General features: G+C 40.5%; 1 protein-coding gene across 1 annotated transcript; it reads right to left on the reverse strand.

Moving 5' to 3' along the window:
- Window positions 1–2,949: 2,949 nt before the first annotated feature.
- Window positions 2,950–25,749, reverse strand: hibadha (3-hydroxyisobutyrate dehydrogenase a). Its single transcript, XM_085446375.1, has 8 exons — window positions 25,616–25,749; window positions 23,788–23,948; window positions 23,544–23,653; window positions 23,246–23,367; window positions 12,049–12,182; window positions 9,593–9,669; window positions 4,665–4,821; window positions 2,950–4,288 (listed from the first exon to the last, which is right to left on the reverse strand). Exons 1-8 carry the CDS (start codon window positions 25,683–25,685, stop codon window positions 4,130–4,132), a joined length of 990 nt encoding a protein of 329 aa, XP_085302501.1. The 5' UTR covers window positions 25,686–25,749; the 3' UTR covers window positions 2,950–4,129.
- Between the last annotated feature and the right edge of the window lie 106 nt (window positions 25,750–25,855).

A 25,855-nucleotide genomic window follows, 5' to 3' on the forward strand; every position in this document is an offset into this window, starting at 1 on the left:
TTGATGTGCAGACGCTGTGGGTGTGGATATGAACCAGGGCTAAATGGCCTGAATATTATTGGTGGGTTCATGTAAAAGATATCAAGGCCACATTACTACGCAGCGAGACAGTGGCTGGCTTGTTACACACCACTGGGCGAGCTGTAATACCTGCTAGATTTCAGCCACTAATTTAGCCGCATGCCACTTAACGTGCGTTTGATATGAATCACGGGGTGCTTAGCCTCGCCCCTCCTTCCCTGCCCCATGACCCCACCACTCTTACTTCCTTAAAGAGCAAGTCGTTAAACAGCAGAGAGGATCCACCCGCCGTTATAATGGGGAAATAATGAACGCTGTTGCCTCAGGTATTTATCACAGCCGCAACTCTCAGTGCCGAGGCTGTTTTAATCTCCAAATGGCAGAGGGGGGGGGATTAACCAGGTGGGAAATTAACCAGAAGCAGATACTAGAGTGATAGAGCGAGGCAAAAATTAATTATCTGTGTATAATATGCACAACTTTAATTTCTAAATTAGTTTAGCTCAGGTTGATTTAGGTTTCCTTGTAGAATAACCCCTCCAAAATAAATCACTTTGGTGTTGTAAGACTGACATATTTGTACAGTCAAAACCTATGCATCAAACGCTGAACTCTTGCTGACACTTTAGTGTTGTATGCTGGTGTTGAGACAGTCTGTGTGGTGTGTCTAGTGTCCCACCACTGGCTGCCCAGCCGAGAGGGTGAGGCCCTCCGGCTCAGACCGGCTGGCTCGAGACTTGGTCGGTCCCTCAGTCGTTCGCGTCCCCTTCAGACGTCAGCACAGGCCGGTCTCACCACGGCTCCTTTACTGCCTGCTTTCATGTGTCCTTTAATGAGGAAACCGCCGGCTCAGCAGCCTGCTATAAAACACAGGCGAATTAAAACACCCAAATATGAATCAGCTAAGCTGCCTAATTCAGCAGGCCAAGCCAGAGGCGTAGCTCTGCTTAAGGGAGACCTCAGGAAGACCAGATCCTATTGTCTGCAGAGGCCAAGGTGCAAAATCCTGATGGAGAAAAGACCCTGAAAAATAGAAGAGATAACAAGGGATTCTTAACCTAAAGCTCTGAGCACCTCAACTCTATTACAATCAGATGAAGTTAATCTTCAAAGCACGCAGCCGAAGCAAGTGCATAACTTCCCAAGGAACAATAACAGAGTGAGTCACAAGCCCACAACACAACTCCTGCCACCAACGGCTCGCCACAGTCTGCTAGAGCTGCGGCTGCCACTTAGACAACAGCAGCTCCATAAAACGTCGAAGAAACATCAACCCTAAAAAAAAGAGAGGGAGAAATAAAACAAAACCACACTTGTTTTTTTCCTCCCATTTCATTGTAATGATGGAAATAAGGGCATCATTCTGAGATTAGTGCTGCTATTTCTCCCCGGCTGGCTATAAGCGTTATACGAGTGCCTGTTGAAGAGATTTTGAAGGAATAATGCAACAACAACCCACTGAGGAGAAGGATGACAGGATCATATGCTGATTTTCCAACATTAAGAGGTATAAAACTAGTGAAACAGGATCTAAGACATGAAACCAGAAGGTTGATGATACGGTTTTTTTCTGTTACATAATCTTTGTTCCTTTTTTTTTTTTTTTTTTAAATGAATGCAAGTGTGCGCTAGAAGGCTTTAGGATGTATACAACATATGACCTCCAAGAAGAGACCCCATTTACAGGTTGAGAGAAAAAACAAGTCCGAGTTAACCCTTTCCTTGAAACACTGACAGGCTGTGTATGATGTCATAAGGAATACTAGCATAAATAAGAAGACCTGAGCCAACAAGTTGAGCCAACTCACACCACACCCATCTTCAAACTCTCTCATTTTCATGTCAACATCATAACTGCATACCTGTGATATAGTGTGCTGACGGACATGTAGACACTTTCTAAAGTACTCAAAACTGCCACTGTGGTAGTTCCTGCTACAGTACAGCGCCAAATCACTTGCCTCAAGGCAAGGTAGACCCTACAATAATACATAGAGAGAAAAACCCAACAATCATATGACGCCCTATGAGCAAGCACTTTGGCGACAATGGGAAGGAAAATCTCCCTTTTAACAGGAAGAAACCTCCGGCAGAACCAGGCTCAGGGCCATCTGCCACGACTGGTTGGGGTAAGAGAAGGAAAAGAGAGACAGAGATTAATAACAGGTACAATTCAATGCAGAGAGGTCTATGAACACATAGTGAGTTAGAAAGGTGACTGGAAAGGAAAAACTCATTGCATCATGGGAATCCCCCGGCAGCCTACATCTATTGCAGCATAACTAAGGGAGGATTCAGGGTCACCTGGTCCAGCCCTAACTATACTTTAGCAAAAAGGAAAATTTTAGGCCTAATCTTAAAAGTAGAGATAGTGTCTGTCTCCTGAATTCAAACTGGAAGCTGGTTCCATAGAAGAGGGGCCTGAAAACTGAAGGCTCTGCTTCCCATTCTACTTTTAAATACTCTAGGAACAACAAGTAAGCCTGCAGTGCGAGAGCGAAGTGCTCTAATTGGGTGATATGGTACTACAAGGTCATTAAGATAAGATGGGGCCTGAGAATTAGAGTCAAGAGTTAGCCCTGGCTGCTCCAGACTGGAGCAGATATTGAGTTTCAAGCTGGTCTTCAGCTTTGAGTGCTTTAGTAGAGCAGAAAACCCCAATATAAGAACTAACATGGTAAATGGACTAGAGTTAGTGGGACAGTCAAGAATTTTAAGAGTATCTCTGGTTATCAGGTAATATTACATCTGAGCTTCTTTCTTAGTGTAAAAATGCTATATTCAATAAAATAATAACAGGAATGCCTATTTTCATAGTTTGTGCATGTCAGTCATCTCAAAATGAAGCTAGCCATTTGAGCTTTGATCTAGTTTAATAAAACAAAAATAAAAATAAAAATGATGTTACAAGAAAATACAAACACTGAATACATGGAACAGCTTTTATTTTAGGCTACAGTGTGACTGGATCTGTTTCACAGTGCAAAGACAAACTGTAGACTTATAATGAATTTTACTACAAAAAAATGGCAGTCCATTCAGATTCCTCTTCAGTGCTACACAACAATATGAATTATGCACAGAGCAGGATGAATCATTCCTCTCTGACTTTACACAGATTGTCATACACGCATAGAGGGAGAGAGAGGAGAAATATGGACTGAAGAAGGTGCTTGACAGAACATTTTGCAGTGATTAGAAAACGTTTTAACAGCACTGGTCAAAAAAATAATACTTCATTGGCTCAATAAGCAGATAGAGAAAAGCAGTAACATTAAAGAGATTCTGTGACTGTATCAAAACAGCCCAGCACATCGCACTGCGATGCACATGGTGCAAAAATAACCAGATATTTATCTCACAGAATAGTAGAGCAAAACTGGTCGATAAAGTGAGGAAATACTTGAATGGTGTACCACAGAAGATTTACTGCAACTTTAGTGAACTCATGAGGTAAAAAAAAAAATGAATTAAATGCAGTACTGAATAATGAAAGGAGAAATAAAATGTCAAAAAAACAAAAAAGTAACAAACTCAGTAAACTTTGAACAAAAAAGAGTGGCTTATTTTTGTAACCTTAAACGTAGTGCTGGTATGTGGGTATTGTAAGTATGAAGTAACCTCTTCATGCTCTTCAATTAAATTTCAATTATTATGTGAATCTATACCATTTTTTTTTTACCTTTATAGTTTAATATAAACAGGCTGAGGTAACTTGGGTAATAGGGTAACAGTCAAACAGCACAAATCCCCACAAAACAAAACCAAAAAGAACATAATCATGCTTTTACATTAATTCAGTTATTACTTATTACCCTGAAAACCACATATACTTTTCACTGTTACATGTAAGCCTAATCGGAGTCAGTTTTATGATTTCCTTCATATAGACAGAGGAGGATAAAGTGAAAATATGATTTAGCTAATGTAATGAGGGGACATGGGTCGAAATGGTATGAAAACTGGGTAGCAGGTCTGTGCTCGACTGCAAGGCCTTAGCATCTCCTGAGCATACTGGGATAAGGGGCACAGGGGTGTGTGCAGCTCTGGTGTGTGTTTATGTGTGTTTGTGTATTGTAACAGCAGAGTCAGTGTGCTCCCCTTGCATTCATTGTCCGTCCTCCTCACGCAGAAACTGGAACACGGATGAGAAATCCTTATTAGCGTAGCCGCGAGAGCACATGACTCGGTAGATCTGGTGAGCGAGGGAACCCAGAGGGACAGGTGTCTTGGTGTTGGTGGCAGTGTTTTGCGCCAAACCAAGATCCTTTAAGCACAGACATGAGAAGAGAGGGACAAGCAGTCAGAAAAAGTGACAGGTGCAAACAGATCCTATGAACAGCTCAAGAAAACCGGTTTTCAGAAACATCTTTATTTTAGTGTGTAGGATATGAAGAAATGTCTGCCTCATTAGATGATGAGCACATACTGGATTTAAAAAAAATATTCTTGACAATTCTCTTCCTGTTAAAAGGGGGATTCTTCGTCCCCACTGTACCCAAAAACCCAAGAATTCTCTATACAGATTCTTGGATTTCAGAACACTTTCATTATCAGTTTATGTATTGATAAGATGAACTGATTATTAAACACATCAGACATTAAGAATCACAAATAATACAACCAGAACACAAGCTTAGTACCTTTGCCATTAGTGTGGTTCCAAAGCCGCCCTGGTAGTTGTTGGCAGAGGGAACTCCCTCCATTACTCCAGGGACAGGGTTGTACGTGTCGCTGGACCAGCAACGACCTGAGGACATATTTAGGATTTTTGCCAACAGCTTGGGATCCAAACCCAGTCTGCAAAAAGAAGAAAATAGAGTTAAATAAGTTCTGTCTTTGACACATGTGAAATAGTTTTATTTGTCTGAAGGTGTACAACACTAAATTACATTGCAACTAAATTACAGTTTTAACAATTCTAGCTGTTAATAATAATTAAAAATTTTTTTGCATATACTATTATATATTGTACATATATTTATTAGTTTCAGATTTAGCCATTCGTATATATTTTGCCTGTTTATGTTATTGTACTTTGCACAACTCTGTTGCTTGTGAAGCTCGCACACAAGAATTTCACTCGCATGTGCTGTACCAATGTACCTGCACATGTGATGTGACAATAAAAGTGATTTGATTTGATTTAATAGCCCAAATAACACCAAATATGGTGGTTTTAAAGAAACCTAAAATATCATACTACTATTACAACATGTTTCAGACAAAAAAAAAGTCAGAAAATTACTTTACTTTCAAACTTTTAGCATCTTAGAATGACATGGAGAGGAAAACTTTAAAAAATGGTAGGCACAAACAAGGAAAGAGGAGTTATGCAAAATATAGGGAGGAAATGGGACAGAGTTGGGTTGAAGAGGACCAGTGGGACATAAGAAATGTGGCAAAAGGTGGGTGTGGGGGTGCCTGGTGATTGTAGTGACCCCCAATGAACCTTATGCCTCACTGTGACCATTCCTCAGTGTTAATGGCTGAAGGCTTTGTAATGCCGGCTAATGCAGTATTGATGTTTACCACTACATCTATCCTTCATCCCTCTTTCAAGAAAGTGGAGGAGGAGAAGTGGTTAAGCAGCACAGGGGAGCCATAAACCTCGCTGTCACACACAGAGGCACATTCTTAGCTCTGCTGCCCTATTTTGCAGCAACCTACTTTCATATGCAAGAGGACAAACCTCCGGACTATGATAAGAAGTAACCAAAGGCACATGAGACAAAGAAAGAGACTGAGGGTAGACAGACAGAAGCAATGAGTGAAACCGAGCAGGGAGGGTGTAACGACGGCGTCTGTGTCGACCGTTCAACATGCCATATTAATGGTTTTAAGGCCAGTATAAAGCTGACCACATCAAGTCCTGGCTGCCTCAGTTTACTGTTACTTACAGGCCTGTAACTCTATTCTGCTCTCAATATGACTATTAAACTATCATAGGTCTTTAAGGCCAGCACCCTCCCTCCTTCCCTCTCTCCACCTGGCTCTCATTCTGCCATTACTGCTGCAGTTTTATGAGCTGTCTACTAACTAATTAAGAAAAGGAATTGCATTTACACTCTCTCCATGTCTCGCCCTCCCCCTTTCCTCTCCCCTTCATCTCTTATGTGTCCGCTCAGACTCCCTAATTTTTTAACAAACAGTTTTGGAAGTGTGGCATGAGTGGTTCTGCACGCGCTGGGTTTTTTCTTCTTCTTCTTTTTTAATGGTAGTCTAGCTCATGATAGCTTTCTTAGTTTATGTCTGTAAGCATCCCTTGCCATCCTGCTTCCCCTCTACCCTTCCTCCCTCTTCCATGCTGACACCTTCCTGTCTAAGGACTCATGGGGACATATGTTTGACATCGCACAAGCCTCCCCCCCCACACACACACACACACACACAAGCAAGCAGCCCCTCCCTGTGTTCTGGGTCAGCAGCTGAAAAGGTTACTGGCTGAGCTACAATAAAGCGCGTCCGAGCGCGCAGATCGTTTGTTATAGCGGCCATAGACGCTGACGGGGAGCTGTTGTCCTCTGTTAACGATAAATCAATGAAGTTCCCCTCTTGCTCCCATCACAGAGACACACACGACAAACTGTTCGCACACACTCATACTCAGCTGCGGTTATTAGCTGACGCAGTGGTGTTGTTCCTCGCCTGCGGTAATTTGCGTGGAGAAGAGGACATGTCACGCTTTAACAAGATTGACATGGATAATCAGACATGAACGGTGTTGCTGTGTAATGCTGGTGCAGATAAAAATAAAATAAAATTAAGAAAAAAAAAAACCAGTAAGAGAGATGGTGCTGAAGATTCAAACGAGAGGGGAGGGTGTTTATGTCCTGGGAGCTCTAGCAGGTGGAGTTCATTTGCAGCGCTGATATTAACCGTCTCTTTCATTATGATTAGCTTCTCGATCTCACCAGACGCCACAAGAGAGGAAGCCCAGCCTCTTCCCCATTTAATATATCATTAAAGAGCTAACGAGCACATACACACACACACACACACACACAAGCACTTACTATTCCATTTATAGAGGCAACAAGCGCGTTTATCACGCGAGTTTAATCTTCATCTGAACATATGCTCACGATTCATCTCAACTATAGAGAGAGGAAGGGAACGATGTGTTTGTGCTCATGTATGTTGTGGTGAACCTATTTCTGTCTCTCTGCTAAAAGGGTCTTGTTATAAACTCTGATTTGCCTGTTGTCCTCCCCATAAAAAGAATAAAGGAGCAAATATGTATGCTCCTACTTGGGCATCGGCAACTGCGTATTTGTACGCATGAATGGGCGCAGACACACAGGTTTGCAAGGTGAACTGTAAAAGTGTCATATGAGCGTCACATGGGCCAGTCGTCTCTACTCTTATCTTCATATGTATCATTAAAATCACTGCTGCTCCTCTCCACTGCTCTATGATACTCTCTGCAGCTTTTCATCCTTCTTTTACTGACTGCTTGGCTGCTTTCAAATATTACAGCAGCCCCCCCCCCAAAAAAAGAAAGAAAAAAATAGATTAAAATAAAAAAATAAAGAATGTAAAGCAAATATGGATGGGAAGCAAAAGCCAAAAGCAAGGAATTGAAAATACATAGAAAGAAACGGTCTGCATGGGAGAGTGTGTTTGAGTGTGTGAGTGTGTGCGTGTGCTGATAATTGTCATGCGTGGCCATTCCTTGCACTAAGAGAACGTCACGCTCTGCTGGAGACGGCCCAAGCTTCCATCTGAGATCAACAAATTAGCTCCATGAACAGAACTCTGTGTGTGTGTGTGTGTGTGTGTGTGTGTGTGTCTGCCTGCATGTACAGGTAAGGAAACACACACACACACACACACACACACACACACACACACACACACACACACAAACACACACACACACACACACACACACACACACACACACACACACACAAAAGAAAGGGCAGCTCTATCAGGCCCAAGTCCAACATGATAAAATGTTATTGCCGTTTTCCTGCAAATTGCCTGTGAGTGCTTAGCCTCCTTTGTCTTGAATTGTGTCGGTGTGTGTGTCTGCACACATGCACCAAAGAGAGCGTTCTTTCTGCATAAGAGGCTGGGCCGCAATGCAGCATGGGAGATTTACGGGTGTGGGCTCCCTCTAAACGATGACAGTCTTTGTCAAGCCCTCTAATAAAGCCCCAGAGATTGGCTAGCAAGAAGAGGGGGAAACTGAAACACACACAGACACACACACAGACACACACACACAAAATGGAATCAAGACTGAATATGGGTCAGTCTTGAAAAGATATGAAGATAATTCACAGTCAAAGTGAAGAGATGCGGTAGTTAGTATTCCTATTTTTGTTATAGGAATACATTATAATGATGTGAATTGTGAGAAGTTGTAGTGGTAGAAAACTGCTGCCTTCAGTATATCTGGATGTAAATTTGTGTGTCTGTGTGTGTGTGCTTTAGAGACAGTGTGGCAATGTGTAAATCTGCGTTGCTCCCTTAATGCCTCCATATTTCAGAGGCATAGTGAGGGGATTTATGTTCGACTGCTCATGCCAATTTTCCTCCTCTGTCTCAGCACAGATAAATCAGTCGCACTAACACAGCTGCACTGTGCAAAGAGGAATTCATGGACGCTCATGAACACCCGTGCAGAAAACTCGATGCAAATACCATTTTACACTGTAAAGGCCGTAAAATCGCATTATAGCCAGAGAGTAAACAGAAGAAACAGTCCATTATTGACAAGGAAAATACATAAATAGAACAGAATATAAAATCTGAAGAGTATAAAATCTATAAAAACTGATGTATAAGCTTCCTGTATGCAAGCCGCACTTAAAAATTCTACAGACCAAAACAAAGTATGGGTGCTGTGGTGCATTTTAAGTCCTCACATGATTTCTAGTGCTATAAGATTGCAGTGCAATCCACCGGACTTCACCTCCCATCATCCTCAGCTTCCTGGCCAAAGAAGCTTTGTGTCACGAGGAGGAATCATGAATGATGGGTTTTCTAGGTGGTGTTCAGTAGCAGAGGTGTGGCAGGATTCTGGTGAGAGCTCAATCAGCAAATGTAAATCAGACAATGTGGCTCCACCCCCTCATCCATCTCTCTTTAGCAGAGGCGGCTCTGACTTGGGGCAGGGCTGACCCCTTCACACTCCCATAAACTACACACACACACACACACACACACACACACACACACACACACACACACACACATTTCTAAACCTGTATTGTAGTAGTAAATTACAGTTACAGCTACATCGCTGGCGTAGTAATTGACCTTACTGTGACAACTATATCTAACAGCAATAATAGCAGAGTTAATGTGTGGCTAAAAGGTAGTAACCTCAAAATATGTCCTTGTAATTTCACTGTACTTGTTCTTTCGTTTTTGCAAATTCATCAACAACAATAAGGAAATCTGGATCTGGATGTACTAAATCCCTGTACACCTATGTACAGCTGTGTTAGTGCTACCCACAGACAGCTATCTCTACACTAATCATTCCCATGTAAATGAATCCACTGATCATACACTTCCTTATTATTTTATCTTTTAGCAGAGCATTTGCTTACAGTACCTGATACCAAGGTTCATGGTCTCCGCGGTCCCAATCATCCCAATCGCCAGCAGCATATTGTTGCAGATTTTAGCTGCCTATAAGGGTGTGAAAGAAAGATTTTTATAAAGGAATTATTATGTAAATGATGAAGTCTGCAAAACAAAATATAACACACAACAGTAAATCTCAGATAATCTGACTCTGGAATAGACGAGTGAAACACTTCAATGGCCACTAATGCTTAAATGCTACATTTTTAATGGTCATCTTTGAAGTAATGGGATCATTTCAATTATTTTAAGACTTCTTTTCAAGAAAATGCAACGTATTATATCATTTTAGATGTTTTTTTGGTCAAATCCAATCTGGCATTTCTTTTGTTATGGTTGATAACTAGGATAATAATAATAATGATTTGGTCCTGAAGGATTTTTTTCCCTCTCAACCATGGAAAGGATCCTGCCACAAACCAGCACTATTGTCCTCAGCGGATGTCCAGAGCTTCCTATGCTGCCAAGGTTACTAGCATGTTGTTTTTTCCCCTCAGAATGCATCAAGCTGTTGAGTTTCTCACTTCTATTGTTCTTGCCATCTCTCTGTAGGATTTGCAGTTTAAAGACGGTCTGTTTCACTTGCAATGACAGCTCCTAGATCCAACAACAGCTTCCAAATGGATGCGCCACACTTGGAATAATCTCCATACATGTAGCTAATGAAGAAATTCTGAAGTAGCCCACCTCTATCTACAAAACAGTTTTTAAGTGAATTATCCAATTATAAATGAGGCCCAACAATCTGGACTTCTAGCCCAATTTAGCCAATATAGCAAATTACCTTTTAACATGTAAACAAAAAATGTATTTCCATAATAGACTGATTCAGTGTTAATTTGAAGTTTGAGTAGACTTTATCTTGGTGGGTTTCCCAAGCCACAGACTTCATTTCGGTAAAACATGCAAATCCCATTGATATGCATGGGGCTTTGCTTTGGTATTAGGTCAATAAACAATTACTATCACTTCATAAAGTGTCTCATGACCTGATGATGCTCACCCAGTCATCTTCTTAAGCCCACATTGCTTTGCAGGACTTTTTCTTGACTAATTGTTTGTATAGTGGCTTATTTCGATAACTATATTCATAATCAGAGGCTGCTTAGCATCACCAGGAAGATTAAAAAAAATTGCACTGATTGTGAAAATATGTAGTATAACGAATGTAGAATGCGCAAGTAAACAAACTTTAGTATGTAGACACTAAACATGAACAACACAGTTGTAAGGTGGCCATTTGGTGCTCAATTGAGCTGTCAAATGAACAAATATATATAATTGTGGGATTTGTATAAAATATTTGTATATGCCATATAGACACAACATCTTAGGAAATGTTTATGCAGAGTTTCATCAGGACTGGTCCACTCATCTAAGATGACATAGGGAATATACATACATTAGATCCTTTGGATAAATCATTATGAAAATTAATTACTGGAGGAATTGTAATAATATGGAAGAAGTCATGTTCTTATAAAACTATTTTATTAATGCTGCAGCATTTATGGGGTCAGATTGACTAAACAGTGGAAATTTGTGTTGAGAAAGGTTCTGGTCAAATTAGGTACAATTGTTTAAGGGCATTTTCCACCCATCAATATGTAAGAAAGAATTACAGCACGGTATTTCAAAATTGCATAGTCCAGCATGTTACAATATTATTACAAAGATTATTTGTAACAATACTGTAAGCAAGATGATGCTACATGCAGCAGAAACAACTGATACTTCTATAATTATAGGAGTTATCATGATTTCTTATGTGTGCATTCTAGCCTACATTTATTCTGTTTATAAAGTTGATAGAAGTTTTGTTGCTGGTGTTTTTGTTTGTTTGTTTGTTTGTTTTGTTTTCCTTTAAAGCAACATCAGAAATCTGGAGTAAACACTGTGTGCTGTCCATGGTCCTGAAATGTGAAACACAATTGGAAATCTGAATCTCGTTAAGTTTTTCAGGTAAGGTTTGTTTGGGATTTATGAAACATGAAATTAGAAGTTGATTTAAGTTGTGTTTGACTTCTGAAAAATGAACCAAAGCCAGTGGGTTGCAAAACTTTTTGGAAGAGCTATTATTTAAAGAGTTTTAATTGGAGGTTCTAAACAGTCTCCAATATACTCCGGCAAATATTATATGTACTGATAACTACATATTCTGGCAAAAAGCACAACATGAGTAGAAACTTACAAACCTCACTATATAGTTATCTGCTCAAATTTTGAAAGCTATTGTAAACATATATACGGAAAAAGACCAGACTTTCAAATGTCCACACTTTTCCATTGATAATTTTTTGCCTTGGTGTCCTATAATTTTGGCCATAGTGTCTTAGAAGTATTGGTTGAGGCATCAAATCTATGTCCCTGTGTGAAATGCTGTTTGTATTTATGCAGTCATTATGTTTAGACATTCCTTATTACCTGTCCAGTGCCGACCTGTCCGCAGTAAATAACATTTGCTCCCATGCAGGTGAGCAACTCCTTTGCTGCGTTGTATTCCTCGACCACTCCGCCTACCATGAAGGTGAGTTTGGCCATGCTGGCAGCTCCAACACCTAAACACACCACATGCTGATATTAACATTAACTGATGTGAGCACATCACTAATAAGACACAAACATTTCACATATTGATGTCTAGTCTTTAAAAGTTCAACGCATATGTGCAGACCTGCAAAACACATGAAATAGTTAATGAAAACTGGAACACAAAGTTCAGGTGTTGATACGTGTTGAACTAAAATATGTGAATTTTCCACATGAGACATAATATATCAGCCATATGACTGGTTTAACACTACCAACTGTGTCTAAAAGGTCAGCTGTGCTCTGTTCTCTGTGTGCATGTGTATGCCAAACTCTTAGTGGGACAGACGTGTTAAGTAGTGCTGTACCAGAGGGACAGAGGTATCTTTAAAAGCCGATTGTTGCCATCATCCACTGCACAACTCTCATGGGATCCCTTGGCTTTTGTCTTGTCACCCCTTCTCTTTCATATACACACACACACACACACACACACACGGACACACGAGCAGCTGTGCCTGAGGCCAGCCCCCTATCTCATGGGGGTATCATTGACAGGCGAGAGGGGTAATTAACTTTACACTTTATCATGTTCAATTAGGCGTCCCTCCCCGTGCCTGATGGCTTAAGGAGCGTGCCATGTTGTAGGAGGCAACCTCACCCCACTGACTCACAGCCCACCCTCTCCACAGGGTCCTTAATGCTGAAATAACCTCTTTTCAGAGTAGGCTGAATCCAGCCGGTCTGAGTCTCTTATGCAATGGCTCCTTTCCCTGTATGCTTCAGTGATTAGCCAGTGTCAGTTAAAGCTGATTATTATTAATATTTGTCTAAATAAACACACAAATATGCTTTTGGGACAGCCGAAATCACCAGATTATGAACCTGGAGGAACCCTCTGAACTTTACATTCAATTTCATTAGCTGTGTTGTTAAATGTACACATTAAAATAACTTGGTTAGGTTCAGCAAATGTTTTGATTAAATATTTCAAATTCACAGGAGCGAGACCCACTTCATTATCACCTCTACACTGGGCCAGTGCTAAAGGACATCTTTTGTATATGTCTGCAGTAACAATGACTTTGCATAGCTCAGAATGATGAAAGCTCTACCAGGGTAGATTTTAAAAAAACAACAACTCAAACCCAAAAAAACACTACCAACAAAAACACAATGAGAATAGAGCAGCACTAAAAAATACGTTATTATTTATTTTTCCTGTAAGAAAAAAAAAAACAAGAGGAAATTGTAGAATGAGGATATGTAGTTTGACTGTCTTTTACGGGGGCCATCCACCCTTAATGAAAGCCTTAACAGTGAAAGCCTAATAATGTCGGTGTTAATAATTAAAAGGGAATTACTGGGGACAAAGCAGCTGAAATCTAATTGTTAGATGTCACTGCAGAGGCAAGGAAAGGAGAGGAAAGACAGGGTTTATAGTAAATTTCCATTGCTCAAATATGCCCCCCCCCACCTTCTTTAATTGGCTGTGCTGTTGTCACATATATGATCATGCCACTACACTGTATGTGTGTGTCTGTGCATGTGTATTTCAGTGATGAGCTGTCAGAAGGTCATTAGGGCCACATAATGAAGCCCAAAGCCCATGCTGCAGCAGCTGCATACGGACCACGGCTAACATGCGCTCAACATACGGCCGCCACACACACCAATCATACACACATATGGTCCACAGACATGATGGATTCTCTTCCCTTCTTGCTATTTGATGTCTTCTTATTTATTTGCTTAAATTCTTTTTAGCATAATTGATTCAAGTTTTATTTGATGTAACAAAGTTTCCATTTAATGGCAGAACAGTTTTTTTTAGTCTAAAAAAATGGAAACTGGATTTTACTCCAGTATCGAGCACATAGTGAACAGTGTGGTGTGCAGTGAAGTCACAGAATTCTCTTCACATTTTCATTAAAGTAATGGAAATAAATAAATAAATAAATACATGACTAATAATAATAATAATAATAATAATAATAATAATAATAATAATAATAAGTACAATTACCAGCACTTTTTTTTTTCTTCTGATATTTTTACCATCCCATTTTGCAGTTTCTATGCTGCAGGCTGAGCCTCACAAATACAGATACACACACACACAATGAGAAAGAGCAGTGTGACGACTGTGCTGGTTCATTAGTGGAGATCACTGTTTGCGGACGACTAAAGAGGAGATTATTGATAACACAGTCAACGTGCTGATCGATATATCTCACTAAGGAGAAAAAGAAAGCGAGTGAGCCAAAAGAGAGCAAGAGAGAGGGATAAAGAAAGAAGTACGAGGAGAGAGCGGTGCAGAGATGACAGCAAAGAAGGAAAATGATCTCTCTCTTTTTACCTCCCAGCATCCCTCCCTCAAATTAACTAATCACCCATAATAAGCTCTTATGATGTGTAGTGGATTTCTATAAGGAGTGACACCAGGATGATCGAAGATCCTTGTTTGTAGCAGAATAACACATCATTAGCATAACAGTGTGTGTATGCGTGTGTGTTACTGTGTGTATACACTGTGTGGGTATCAGTGGGTCCATTCTTTGTGCATGGGCTGAAGTGCATTTGTGTCTGTATGTATGTCGGTATAAAGTGTGATTTTAATATTGTGTCTATGCGTTGAATGTACTTTCATAGGGTATTTATTGTGTGTGGTGTATGTGTGAGGGGACGTCCCATTCTCGGGCCGGTCCTGTCAGAGACGGATTAAAGAAGAATCCTAATGAGGCTTCCTGAGCGCCGGGTATGCTGGCTCATCCATCCCAGCGGGAGTGACAGTCCTGGATCATTAGCACTGCACAACTACACAACGCCCCCTAGGGGGAACGAGAGAAGGTGTGTGTATATGTGTGGGGTTGGGGGGTTGGGGGGCACCTATGATAGAAGATTCAGGCTAGAGACAGTAATGGAGGGATGAGGATGCTAAGAAGATATCCACAAGGAATGACAAAGCAACTATATATTGAATAATAAATGGAGGCATACACAATTATGCCAGAGTGCTACAAACAATACACAATGTCAACTCTTTCAAGCACTCCCAAAAAAATTGTACAGGGGCATGTTCATCTTTATTCCCAAACTGGTACGTAATACTTTCCTGGGAAATAACTCCCTTGAAGCAGAACCACCATCTTCCTCGGTCACGTTCGCTTACCAACATCCAGGGGACATGTTTGGGTTGACAGAGTGGTGGATGCTTACCTCCTCTCCCCAATATCAACCAAAGTAAATATTCTCAGACCGAGCTGAAGTTTGCTGGACTATTAACTTTGACTCTGACATAAAAGGTTGAATGAAAGGAGAAAAAAAGTCTCTTAACGCATTGTAGAAAGGATGGAAGGGCAAGACATTTAATGTGCTTATGTGAGTGTCTGTGAGGCCCATGCAAGCCCCTTTATCTCAAATCCTCTATTACCAAAAGACTACTTAATAAGCAAGCAATCAAGCGCCGTTAGGACAGATGCTCAACAGCAGGCTTCGATGACAGCCTTTAACCATGAACATAAGAGACTGAAACTACTTGTGTGAGGGCAAAGGAAGATCAGAGACAGAGCTCTGGTTTGGGCTGTTTGTAGTAAATGCTAAGTTCATTAGCACTTCTTTCATTTCACACGAAAGAATCAACCAAAGCAATTCATGACAGCCATATAAGCCTTTTAAAACTGAGCTCTTTTTGAAGTGGTGCGTGCAAGTACAAAGCAAGTGACAATGAGCGTGAACATGTGCACGCAGTATCTGTGCACGTATGCGAGTATCAGAGGCAGGTGCAGATCTCAGAGTTGGCCGCCAGTAAGACGTCAGTTGGAGGTTCTGAGGCTCCGTCTCAGAGTTACGAGCCGCATGTAAACCAGTAGCCACTTTTTATTGGTGGTGGGTTTAAATTAAACTACATTTGTGAATATGAGGCTACACAAACAACACAAAATGGCAGACACACATGCACACACAAGAAGGGATGTTCCCAGTGTTTGGTAATGAATGACGCATTTGACAACGTTCCAAAAGCCTGCTTTTTTTCCCCCCGCGGAGAGATTAAACGGAAAAACACTTGGAGCAAAGGCAACACCTATAATATCATTAGAGCTCCACAAAACACACAATTTCCTCAAATGATAATGTAACTGCTCTTACTGCAAGAATGCCACGAAAGCTTTAAGGATACGCAAAACTTCATATCACACCTCTGGGTTTGAATGTACTTGGTGTAAACAAACTCTGGCACTGGCAATAGACTAGACTGTTTGTCTTTAACTATATGCACATGCAAAGTTACTCTGGCGCAACCACAGTCATCTATAATTCAGAATGAAAAGTACCTTCACACTTAATAGAGTAACAGGCTTAAATGAATAAGAGTTGACTGCTTAGAATTAAAATCAGTGGGGTAGGATGTTTACAGGCCAACAATGCAGCCTCACGTGATCCACCATCATAATTACACGCGAGAGCAGATCTTTTTCGCAAACAAATTAAAACCCTGAATGGGCCCCCGTAAAAAGTGGAAAGGATATCGAGTAAATAAGTGAAATGGGACGAGGGTGTGCGTTAGCCCACATCGGCAGGAAAAAAAAAATCAGCAGTTTCAACAGGTTTTTGCTGCCAATTTTACTAATGCCACTCTGTTGTGTTAAAAACAGACACTTTATCAGCTCCACTTAACGAGCACAGCCCCATGAGAACTGACTCCTGCACACATATACTCTGTGAGAACCTCGTGTGAGCAGGCGACTGCAAAAAGTTTGGGTTTGGGGGGAAAAAATTTGAGAGAACAAAATTGTTGCATGTAAAGTTACGACAGTCTTGAGAATTTGGTTTGCAGTGCCTGTCCACTTACCATCAGGTCAGGCCTCATCATGATCATCACCATTATTATCATCATCATCATCATCATCATCAGTAACTGATCTTTTCCAGAGGGGAGTACCTGGTCAATTGTAAGTGACAGAATAGAGCAAGCAAGAGAGAGCCACAATCAATCCTTTGCCCGGCCCAATGAGACTCATCTAGGATAGACCGAGTTAATAATGATCCTCAATTAGGCTGTTAGCAGGCAGACACACACACACACACACACACACACACACACACACACACACACACACACACACACACACACACACACACACACACACACACACACACACACACACGCTTTTCTACAGACAAAATGTTAATTCACGTGTAGATGAGTGTCATGCAGTGTGACGTTTGGGCTACGTTTGATGGACAGAGACTTTTTGTATGACGTATAGACCAGCTGACTATTTGTCTGCACGCTCACGTCCACAGCAGATGACACAGGGGCAGAGTTGTGAGAACCAGTCTCCCAGCTGCTATGGGTCCACCTCCATCTGGAGCATAGGCTAGAACCCCCACATCACCACCGCTCCATCATCGTCATCATCACCCTGCCTGGTCACTTTACCACCCTACACACTCCCTCACTCCCCCTCCATGTCACCAGGGCCTGTCAGCAAGTCGCTTGTTATGCTAATCTAGTCTTTGGACGATGGCCACTCTCTAGTACTGGTTAGCCGTGACAGACTGCGACAGCACCACCCCCTGCCTGTCCAACCTGATTCCTTAACTCAGTCTTAGAGTCCCCACCAACCTTCAGGCTCATCTTCTTAAATAATTCTATTCCCAGACTGGATTAGGTTTCACGAAAACATTTAGACTGGGTTTTAATGAGACACACAAGTGCTACCCTATTACTGTTCTACCTATCACACTATGTCGCATTTCTAGATTTTTGCCAGTTTTTCCAAAATACCAGAGTGAAATATCTGTAAAAATACAGCACTAAATATACATGCATAAATATATAGTGTAAAACGCTTTAAAAACTATTCAACAAAGACAGAAAATACAGATATATAGTGTAAGCTTTGAAAGCTGTGCTGTAGTAAGGCAACACAACAGTGAAATGGTGCAGAGTGATTACAAATCTATGTTAGCTTCTATGTTAGAAGCACCAAAGCACAAATACTCTGTTACTTTATGTAAGTAGAGTATTCAGGTATTTGTACTCCAGTATTTATTTTTTGGATAACTTATGTTTACTCCTTACATTTTATATATGTACTTTCTACTCCTTACATTTTCAAAAAAACCCAAACTCATTACTTAAGGTTCAGCAGAATCATCTATAGGGTTTAACTGGACTGGAAGGAGTGCAGGAGTTCGTAAGGTGTGGTAATGTCGTAAGTGTCAGGCAATTTCAAATGCAACATTTCTATCAGCTCAAAAAACATTAGCAAACACACAAACTGTTTGTGAGCAGTTGTAGGTACAGCTGTTGTATTTTCCAGGGAGAAAGCTAACTTCACTCAGAGATGGAGAAAAATGTAGGAAGACAGACAGGACAGGGCAGGACAGGATTTAAAGCTAAGGACTGCTCAGTGACACTTGATAAACTAAAAATTTAAAGCTTGCATGTAATGTCATAATTTTACTCACATATTGAATTTGTATATGATATGTAGTGTGGTGAATTCGCAGTAAAGCACTGTGTTGGACTAGTGCACAGTGGCTGTGGTGCTCATGGTCAGGTTTAGGTTGCATCAAGTGTAGCAGAGATGAATGTGCATTTAAGCTGATGATGCTTACATTTATTCACTGAATTTAGACTTTGTACCAATTGTATACCTTCTAGTATAAAGGCAGTATAAACAGCATAGCGCCAGTGTAAGGGATGGACAACAGCCAAGACAGCTGTGAAATTGCTGACATATTGTTGAATTCAGTTGCGTAAATCTACAAAGAGCAGCAGGTCAGCTGATCACAGCCTGCACAGTAAGAAAATCTACTAAAGCTCACAATGGAAGTTATTGGGAGCTGTGATTTTTTTCCCTATGCTGAGACACTACACAGATCTTAGTGTTCACCCACCTGCTGGATCCCACTGTAACCCCTGACTGTACTCATTTTACTGTTTAGCTGTGGAGGCAAAGTCCCCCACTACAAAGTAGGCTACAGAAAATAGTTAGATTTTAAAATGATCTTTCAGTGCTTATGTTCTACATAACTAATTTAAGCTGAGTATGTTTTGGAATTTGGACTTGAATAAGATTTGTATTCTCATCTACTAATATTATTTTATTATTATATTAATATAGCACAAAGTTCAATTTCCTTTGTACAAAAATGGTTAGAAAAATGAGCTCCTTTTTACTTTCTTATTTTGAGTACATTTCAGAGCCTGTACTTTTTCCACCTCTGACAATCTCAAAGAATTTCACCTTCAGCAGACTGTGAGTAACATTTGAGAGCTAGAGTGAACGAGTGAGTGGTTTCCTGCAAATCTCTAGAGGCAAAAAACAACTTGGTCCATATTTTATGATAAATGTGGCTAAAGAAACTAAGATTTGTAAGTACAATGACACATTGAAGACTATTTCAAGTATCACAGCTGAAAACTTCCAAAAATCAAGTTTTGAATAGGTAAAATGTAATCAAAGGAATTAGTGTTACATTTTGACAGTTACAATTACAACAAGGGTTTATTGGCCAGCTTTTGCCCTGAGCTATGAACTCTATCACACAGTCTTCATCAGACACTGGAGTTTGCCTGCTTCTCACTTAACTGCTGACCAGCAAGGGAAGTCACTGTTCAGATTTAATTTGTAATGCCTCTGGTCTATGTTCACTTAAGAAATGCACAAGAAAAGCTTTTTCCAACTACTATTACCAGAGAAAAGGCTTTCCTGGTTTACAATTAAAAAGTATTCAGGAAAAGGTAAACTAATAAATGCTAATAATCTTAATTATACTGCTTTTTCTGTTTTATTATTTGTGCATATCAGTTTAAACCGTAGTCAAAGTTGATTTTTTTGGAAGAAGATCTAGTGGACTGGAAGTGTTGACTGATGGACAAACTAGCGCCAGCCTTGGCTTGAACAAGCTCCTACAAGCTGAAGGATGACGTTCAAACTGTCAGCAAATGACACACTGCAAAGCTAAGGTTGAGTTGATGTGGTATGGATATGATTAGAGTGGTGTTGAGACTCAGCCTAAATAGGTAGTTAGCGGAGAATTATAAGACCTCGCAAACAAGCAACATTAGCCCAAATTCCTACAGTCCCACAGCAGCTAGGCTGCCTCTTGCTTTCATTTGCACCGACAGCTGACTTTCCCAGCAATGGGAAAAACACAATGAAAGGTTTTTAGGGCCTTTTTAAAGCCATCGTCCGTTAGCTATGTGGCAGCCCACCATGGGCACACAGACACAAACACAGGCATTCTGGGTAATTACTGCTAACGACCCACCGCTTGTCAGCCAGACCTCCTATTTTTGCCATCGCTGTGCCAACACCCTTGGCCTGTGACATCAGAGCTTGTTTTGTTGTGGGACAACTTTGCATGTGGATGCTTTTAATGACTCCAGACAGTGACAGACATGTGTTGTGTGTGCACAAGCAAACATCAGCATGCATAAAGAACCACAATCTAAGTTAATATAATTGTGTCTGGATAAAAAAAGATGTTCAGAGTGCAGATAAGAACATTTGAACACACACTGTGTGTGTGTGTCCACGTATGTGTGTGCGTGTACCAGAACACATCTGGCTGTGGCACTGCACAGCTGGCTAGTGCAGGGCTAAAGCCAAGATGTTGGTCAATGTGCAAGAATGGAAGCCAGCAGGATGCCCATGAGAAGAAAGTGAAAGTTTTTTTGACTGCTCTTTTTAAGAAGGGTTATGACTGTGCAATTCAGATCCCACGCCTGCCTGCCAAACCTCTAGTGACGCACACAACATACAAACACACATTTCTGTGTAAAAAACACCACCTCACACAGCACAGAAAAGGGATTTATTTTATATCAAACGAAATTCTACATTAAAAATAAAAACAATGCTCAAACCACAAAAAGAGCAGGCTGTGTCTGCAAAAGTTTAACAGTACAGCAGATCACGGCAAGTCTGCTCAGTGTGCTCAGAGGGAAACTGAACCAGTTCTGACTGGATAACACTTTGCCTTGAGTCAGTGGGATCAAACATGTTCAAATGATAGCGTGATATAAATGATACTCAATGACAGAAAACTGTGAGAAGTACTTTAAATTAAATATAATGATACCATTTATCAGGTTGACACAAGACATGAATGATTTTTAAGTCAGATGCCATATTTTCACTTAACTTTTATTTCAAACTATCTTTCTTTTACTAAGCATACTCTATCAATTTAACCAATATTAAATAATTATTCTCAGAACTAAGGCGCTTCCGTCCACATTTTTCCCCTGTCTCTCTCACACACACACACACACACACACACACACACACACACACACACACACACACACACACACACCTAACTCAAAAAGTATGACAGTGCCCTGTTTGGGTAGGGTGCCATCTCCTGGTTGGAACAGAGCATGTAACTGCCCAGAGGTGTGCAAAGCAGGGGTGTGGGGTTGGGAGGGTGGGGTGAGGGGGGTTGTTAAGCTCTCTGAAATTGGTTACCAAGTTGTCACTGGGACATTCTTTCACAACCTGTCTTTACAAGTTTGGCTTGGCAACACCACCGAGATGAGATAGATGTCTCCGACCAAATATATCTCATTTACAACAGCAGGAAAATAACAATTCTTAGATTGTAGAGATTGAATGCACTTATTCAAAAACTACATGGCTGAGTTTTATTAAACTTTGTGGAAAGGTTAAGTATGAGTAAAGGAAGGACACTTTCATTTTTATGTGGATCTGGATAGCTTTTTTAAAATAGCAGAATAAGGCATTTGCCTTGGTGGGGACTATGCTCACCAAATGCATAAATCAATGGATCAAAATTATAATTTATTATCAAAAAATTTTCACTTAATTTTTCATCAATTTTCTACTTAGAATGTGCTGGCACTGTGCTCTAAAGTCAGTACCTGGATTTCTGGATATGACTTATGAATGTCTAATGTGACACTGGATGGGCAGGTGCATATAAGGAAAGAATGTCTAGCTGCAGAGACCTGCTAGGTAGCAAGTAAATCATTGGTCACCTCAAGCCAGTTAAAGAGGCCTAGTAAGGAACAGGAGAGGAAGAACGCTGCCAGGGGACTGCACACAAACACTGTCTATAGTGTTTAAACAGTACATGTGCTAAGGCAGAGTAACAAGCTTAAGACTCTGATCTCACTCACTGCAGCCGCTCTGTGCTGCAGACGCCAGCTGGTAAACATGCCGAAAATGGGATAAGTCTATGTTTGTATGGGAGACCGCGGGAGTTTCAGGGTTACGAATTAAAGATTGTGCAATAAAAAGGAAACAGACCGTGATCAGAGTTCGTACTCTGACATGCAGGGGTGTCAGCATGTTGAAATCCTTAACTGCATACCTGAATCAGAAGAACTTTGTGGTTGTGTATGTGAAAGAGAGAAAGAGACAAAGACATAAAGACTGAGAAAGATGGACAGTTTTACTGCGATGTATCTCCTTCATGTCTTATCTTCCTCTCCCCCTCTTCTCCTGTCCTCCATGTGAGGGCAGTTTCTCTCTTCTTTACGACTCTTTATCTGACATGAAAGGCACTAACATGGGATACCCGCCATTACGGCTCCATCAACATGAAAAGCTCTGACATGGGATTCTCCACTGCAGCTCAGCCCATTAAGGACGACTGGCGATCCTGTGCTCTGTCAAGAAGCTGTCACAAGTAGACAGTGCCAACATAATGAGGACTTAAAACCTTAACCTTGCCTTTAAGACCCCTGGTCAAAAGCTGCAATAAAAGCCTTAAGAGGGCACCTACTGGCTGGCCCGCTCAGTAATTACAATCCGTGTCTGAGCATTAACCCAAAAGGTCCAATAGTTTAGATATACAAAAGAGTGTGAGACAGTTCAGAACTGAGGTTGAAGGGTCACAGGCCTAATACCGTGGTTGGCACAGTTGAATAAATAAACCAGCTGTCTAATTCTACTTTTCACAATGCCAACTAACGTCTCTCTTTTTTCTTTATGTATTTCAAGTCAAGAATGAGCAAATCAAAAACACATAAATCAAGGGAAAGACTTTACAGAACCGAAGACACCAATTGAGGTGTGCTTGCTTACTAATAATTTGTTTGACACAATACCTCCTGACACTGGGGCATCCATGAACACAGCACCCTTCTTCTCTGCAGCAACTGCCATTTCTCTAGATACAGCAGGATCAATCGTGGAGGAGTCAATTAACAAGGTCCCCTTCTTTACCTTCCTGCACCGGGTAAAAGAGAATAAATGAACACATGGATTATGGTAATCAAACTAAGTCCTATCTATTTTTTAAACACGATGAAATCTCCACTTACCATTTATAGATTTTAAAAATACAAAGAGAAGATACATAAATGTCACAGAAATCACAGAGACACCAACAATAACATGTCTTACTTGAGGATGCCATTTGGGCCTGTGTATACTTCTATGACATTGGGACTAGAGGGGAGCATGGTGATGATGCGGTCTGCTTTCTCTGCAACGTCTGCTGGGGAGTCCACTACCTGAAAACCATCACCACAAAATACCCCACTTGATTTTGTGACAGCCTGTCAACTGTCGCACAGAGAAGCTGTAAATTATTGCACAAATAAGTGTTTACATGTGTAAATGCAATGTGTTACTGAGAGTTTATTACCTGGGCACCAGTGTCCTGCAGCTCCTTGCAAGACTGAGGAAAGACATCGGTAGCAATGACAGGATACCCATTTTTTAACAGGTTTTTAGCCATGGGACTGCCCATGTTTCCCAGACCAATAAATCCCACTGGTGTCTTTGAGGCCATTGATCGTGTTGATACTGTTGTAAAAACAAGATTTAGTTGAAATCAGGAGCAAAATCACGAAATCTGAATGAAGACAATACTGCTTTCTACTGCAGGTAGTGCTGTAGACATTTCCCTATGACTAATACCTGGTGTAAAATTCTAACATTATCCAGAAATAAATTAACTAATTAAAAGTGGTTAAAAATATCTCTGATCTCAGTCAGTCCAGTCAGGCTATTAACCACTTCTAGCTTAGCCAAGATCCAGACAGGTTAAAACACAATGGAAACTCTGGCAGTGGACCAACCAGACTGCAACAACAGGATTAGGAAGGGAAGAAAAAGCACAAACGAAAGGCCTAAAGCTTAAATTCAGCAAAGTCTTCACCATACTCAGGAGACCAACTTCTCCCATCTCTCTGTAATACTTAAATGACGACAGGGTATTCTCCAGTGCTGGACTAAAATGACCAAACTTCAAAACTTCAAGTACTGGATACGTAACAATGAATAAGCTTTGTGCTAATGACACACTGACATCTAATGCAGAGGCATATCCATTCTGACAAATCAGAGCTCTACAAAAGAAGAAGAAGAAGAAGAAGAAGCAGCTTTATGGTCCATATTGAAAAAAACATGCATTTACCACTGCACCAAAATCCCCAATTAAAATCCCTCATGTCAAAATCACCATATATTTTATAGAACCAAAAGGTACTACACAACAGAAAAAAGTGTCATCTTATTCTGCAGTATAAGATGACAGCACCTTATTTATTTTATTTTTTTACACACTGAATTTTATTCCAATATTGCATCGCTTTATTAGTATAATAGCACAGTGCATTACACTGAACTGCAAACGGCAACTTTTAATAAAAGATTAATAATTATAACAGGATGTTACTTTCTCAGGTATTGCTTGCTATACATGGCTTTCTAAGGTAGCACACTCAGCTGGTGTAACACAGTACAGCACATGTTTGCTTCTGAAACATTTTTAAAACGGAATTTACTTCAGAAACATAAACCAGATAATAGAAAGTGGAGTGAAGAAATCTTTTGCACAAAATTATTGAATGATTTGTTGTTGTTGTGTTTTATTTATTTTATTAATTGTGCACCAATTATTAAATTAATTGGGTCATGACAGTACATCAATCTATCTGAATAATTGATTTATAGAAATTTAATAGGGTTACAGCCCATTTAAAGAGGTTGATGGGTTATCTTCTAAACTACACTGAAATCATTTAAATCAATAGTCACTGTAGATAATTCATAAGAAACAACCTAGCGTGTCTTGTTTGCACTGTAGGAGCGATGAACAGAGTATGTGTTTGCAACAGTGATGCAATGGAAGCTAGTGGTTTTATGTAGCGCAGATTTGTGAGTGGCAATTAAATATTCATATGAACTACCTAAAACCAACATATCGCATATTCCTACTGAGGTCCAAAATGAGCTTTTCGTGCCATTGCTATTTCAGTGTGCTCGTCTTTGTTGCGCATAGTGATGTTCAACTTGGTGACATCGTCCACACTGCAAACACCTAAGTATTCATACTTTCTTCAGAGGGCTAACGAGCTAGCTAACAAGTACAACAGGACTATTCCGCCTGAATTTACCTGTGACCACACATTCGTAAATGAATGAAACGATGCGGAAAAAAAACCCGTCAACATAAGCGAATACATTACCGAAGGCAACGTTGACATGCTTACTCCACCTTAACCATATATATCGAGACCCTCTGAACAGCGAAGCCATACTTCTTTCCCCTTGACCTCGTACGGTGACAGCTGTCAGAGCCAGGAAAGCTACGCCGAAGGGTTATGATCGACAGCATTTTCCACCAATCGTAACGGGGGATAAGTTTGCCAAGCCAATGAAAACGAGGCAAAAGCGGGATATCCTGTGCTTTTACTTATAAATGCTCT

The sequence above is a fragment of the Copadichromis virginalis genome, linkage group LG22, assembly GCF_057382275.1.
Source record: "Copadichromis virginalis isolate Kocher_CV1m ecotype Utaka linkage group LG22, C_Virginalis_male_GT1.1, whole genome shotgun sequence".
Classification (NCBI taxonomy): Eukaryota; Metazoa; Chordata; class Actinopteri; order Cichliformes; family Cichlidae; genus Copadichromis; species Copadichromis virginalis.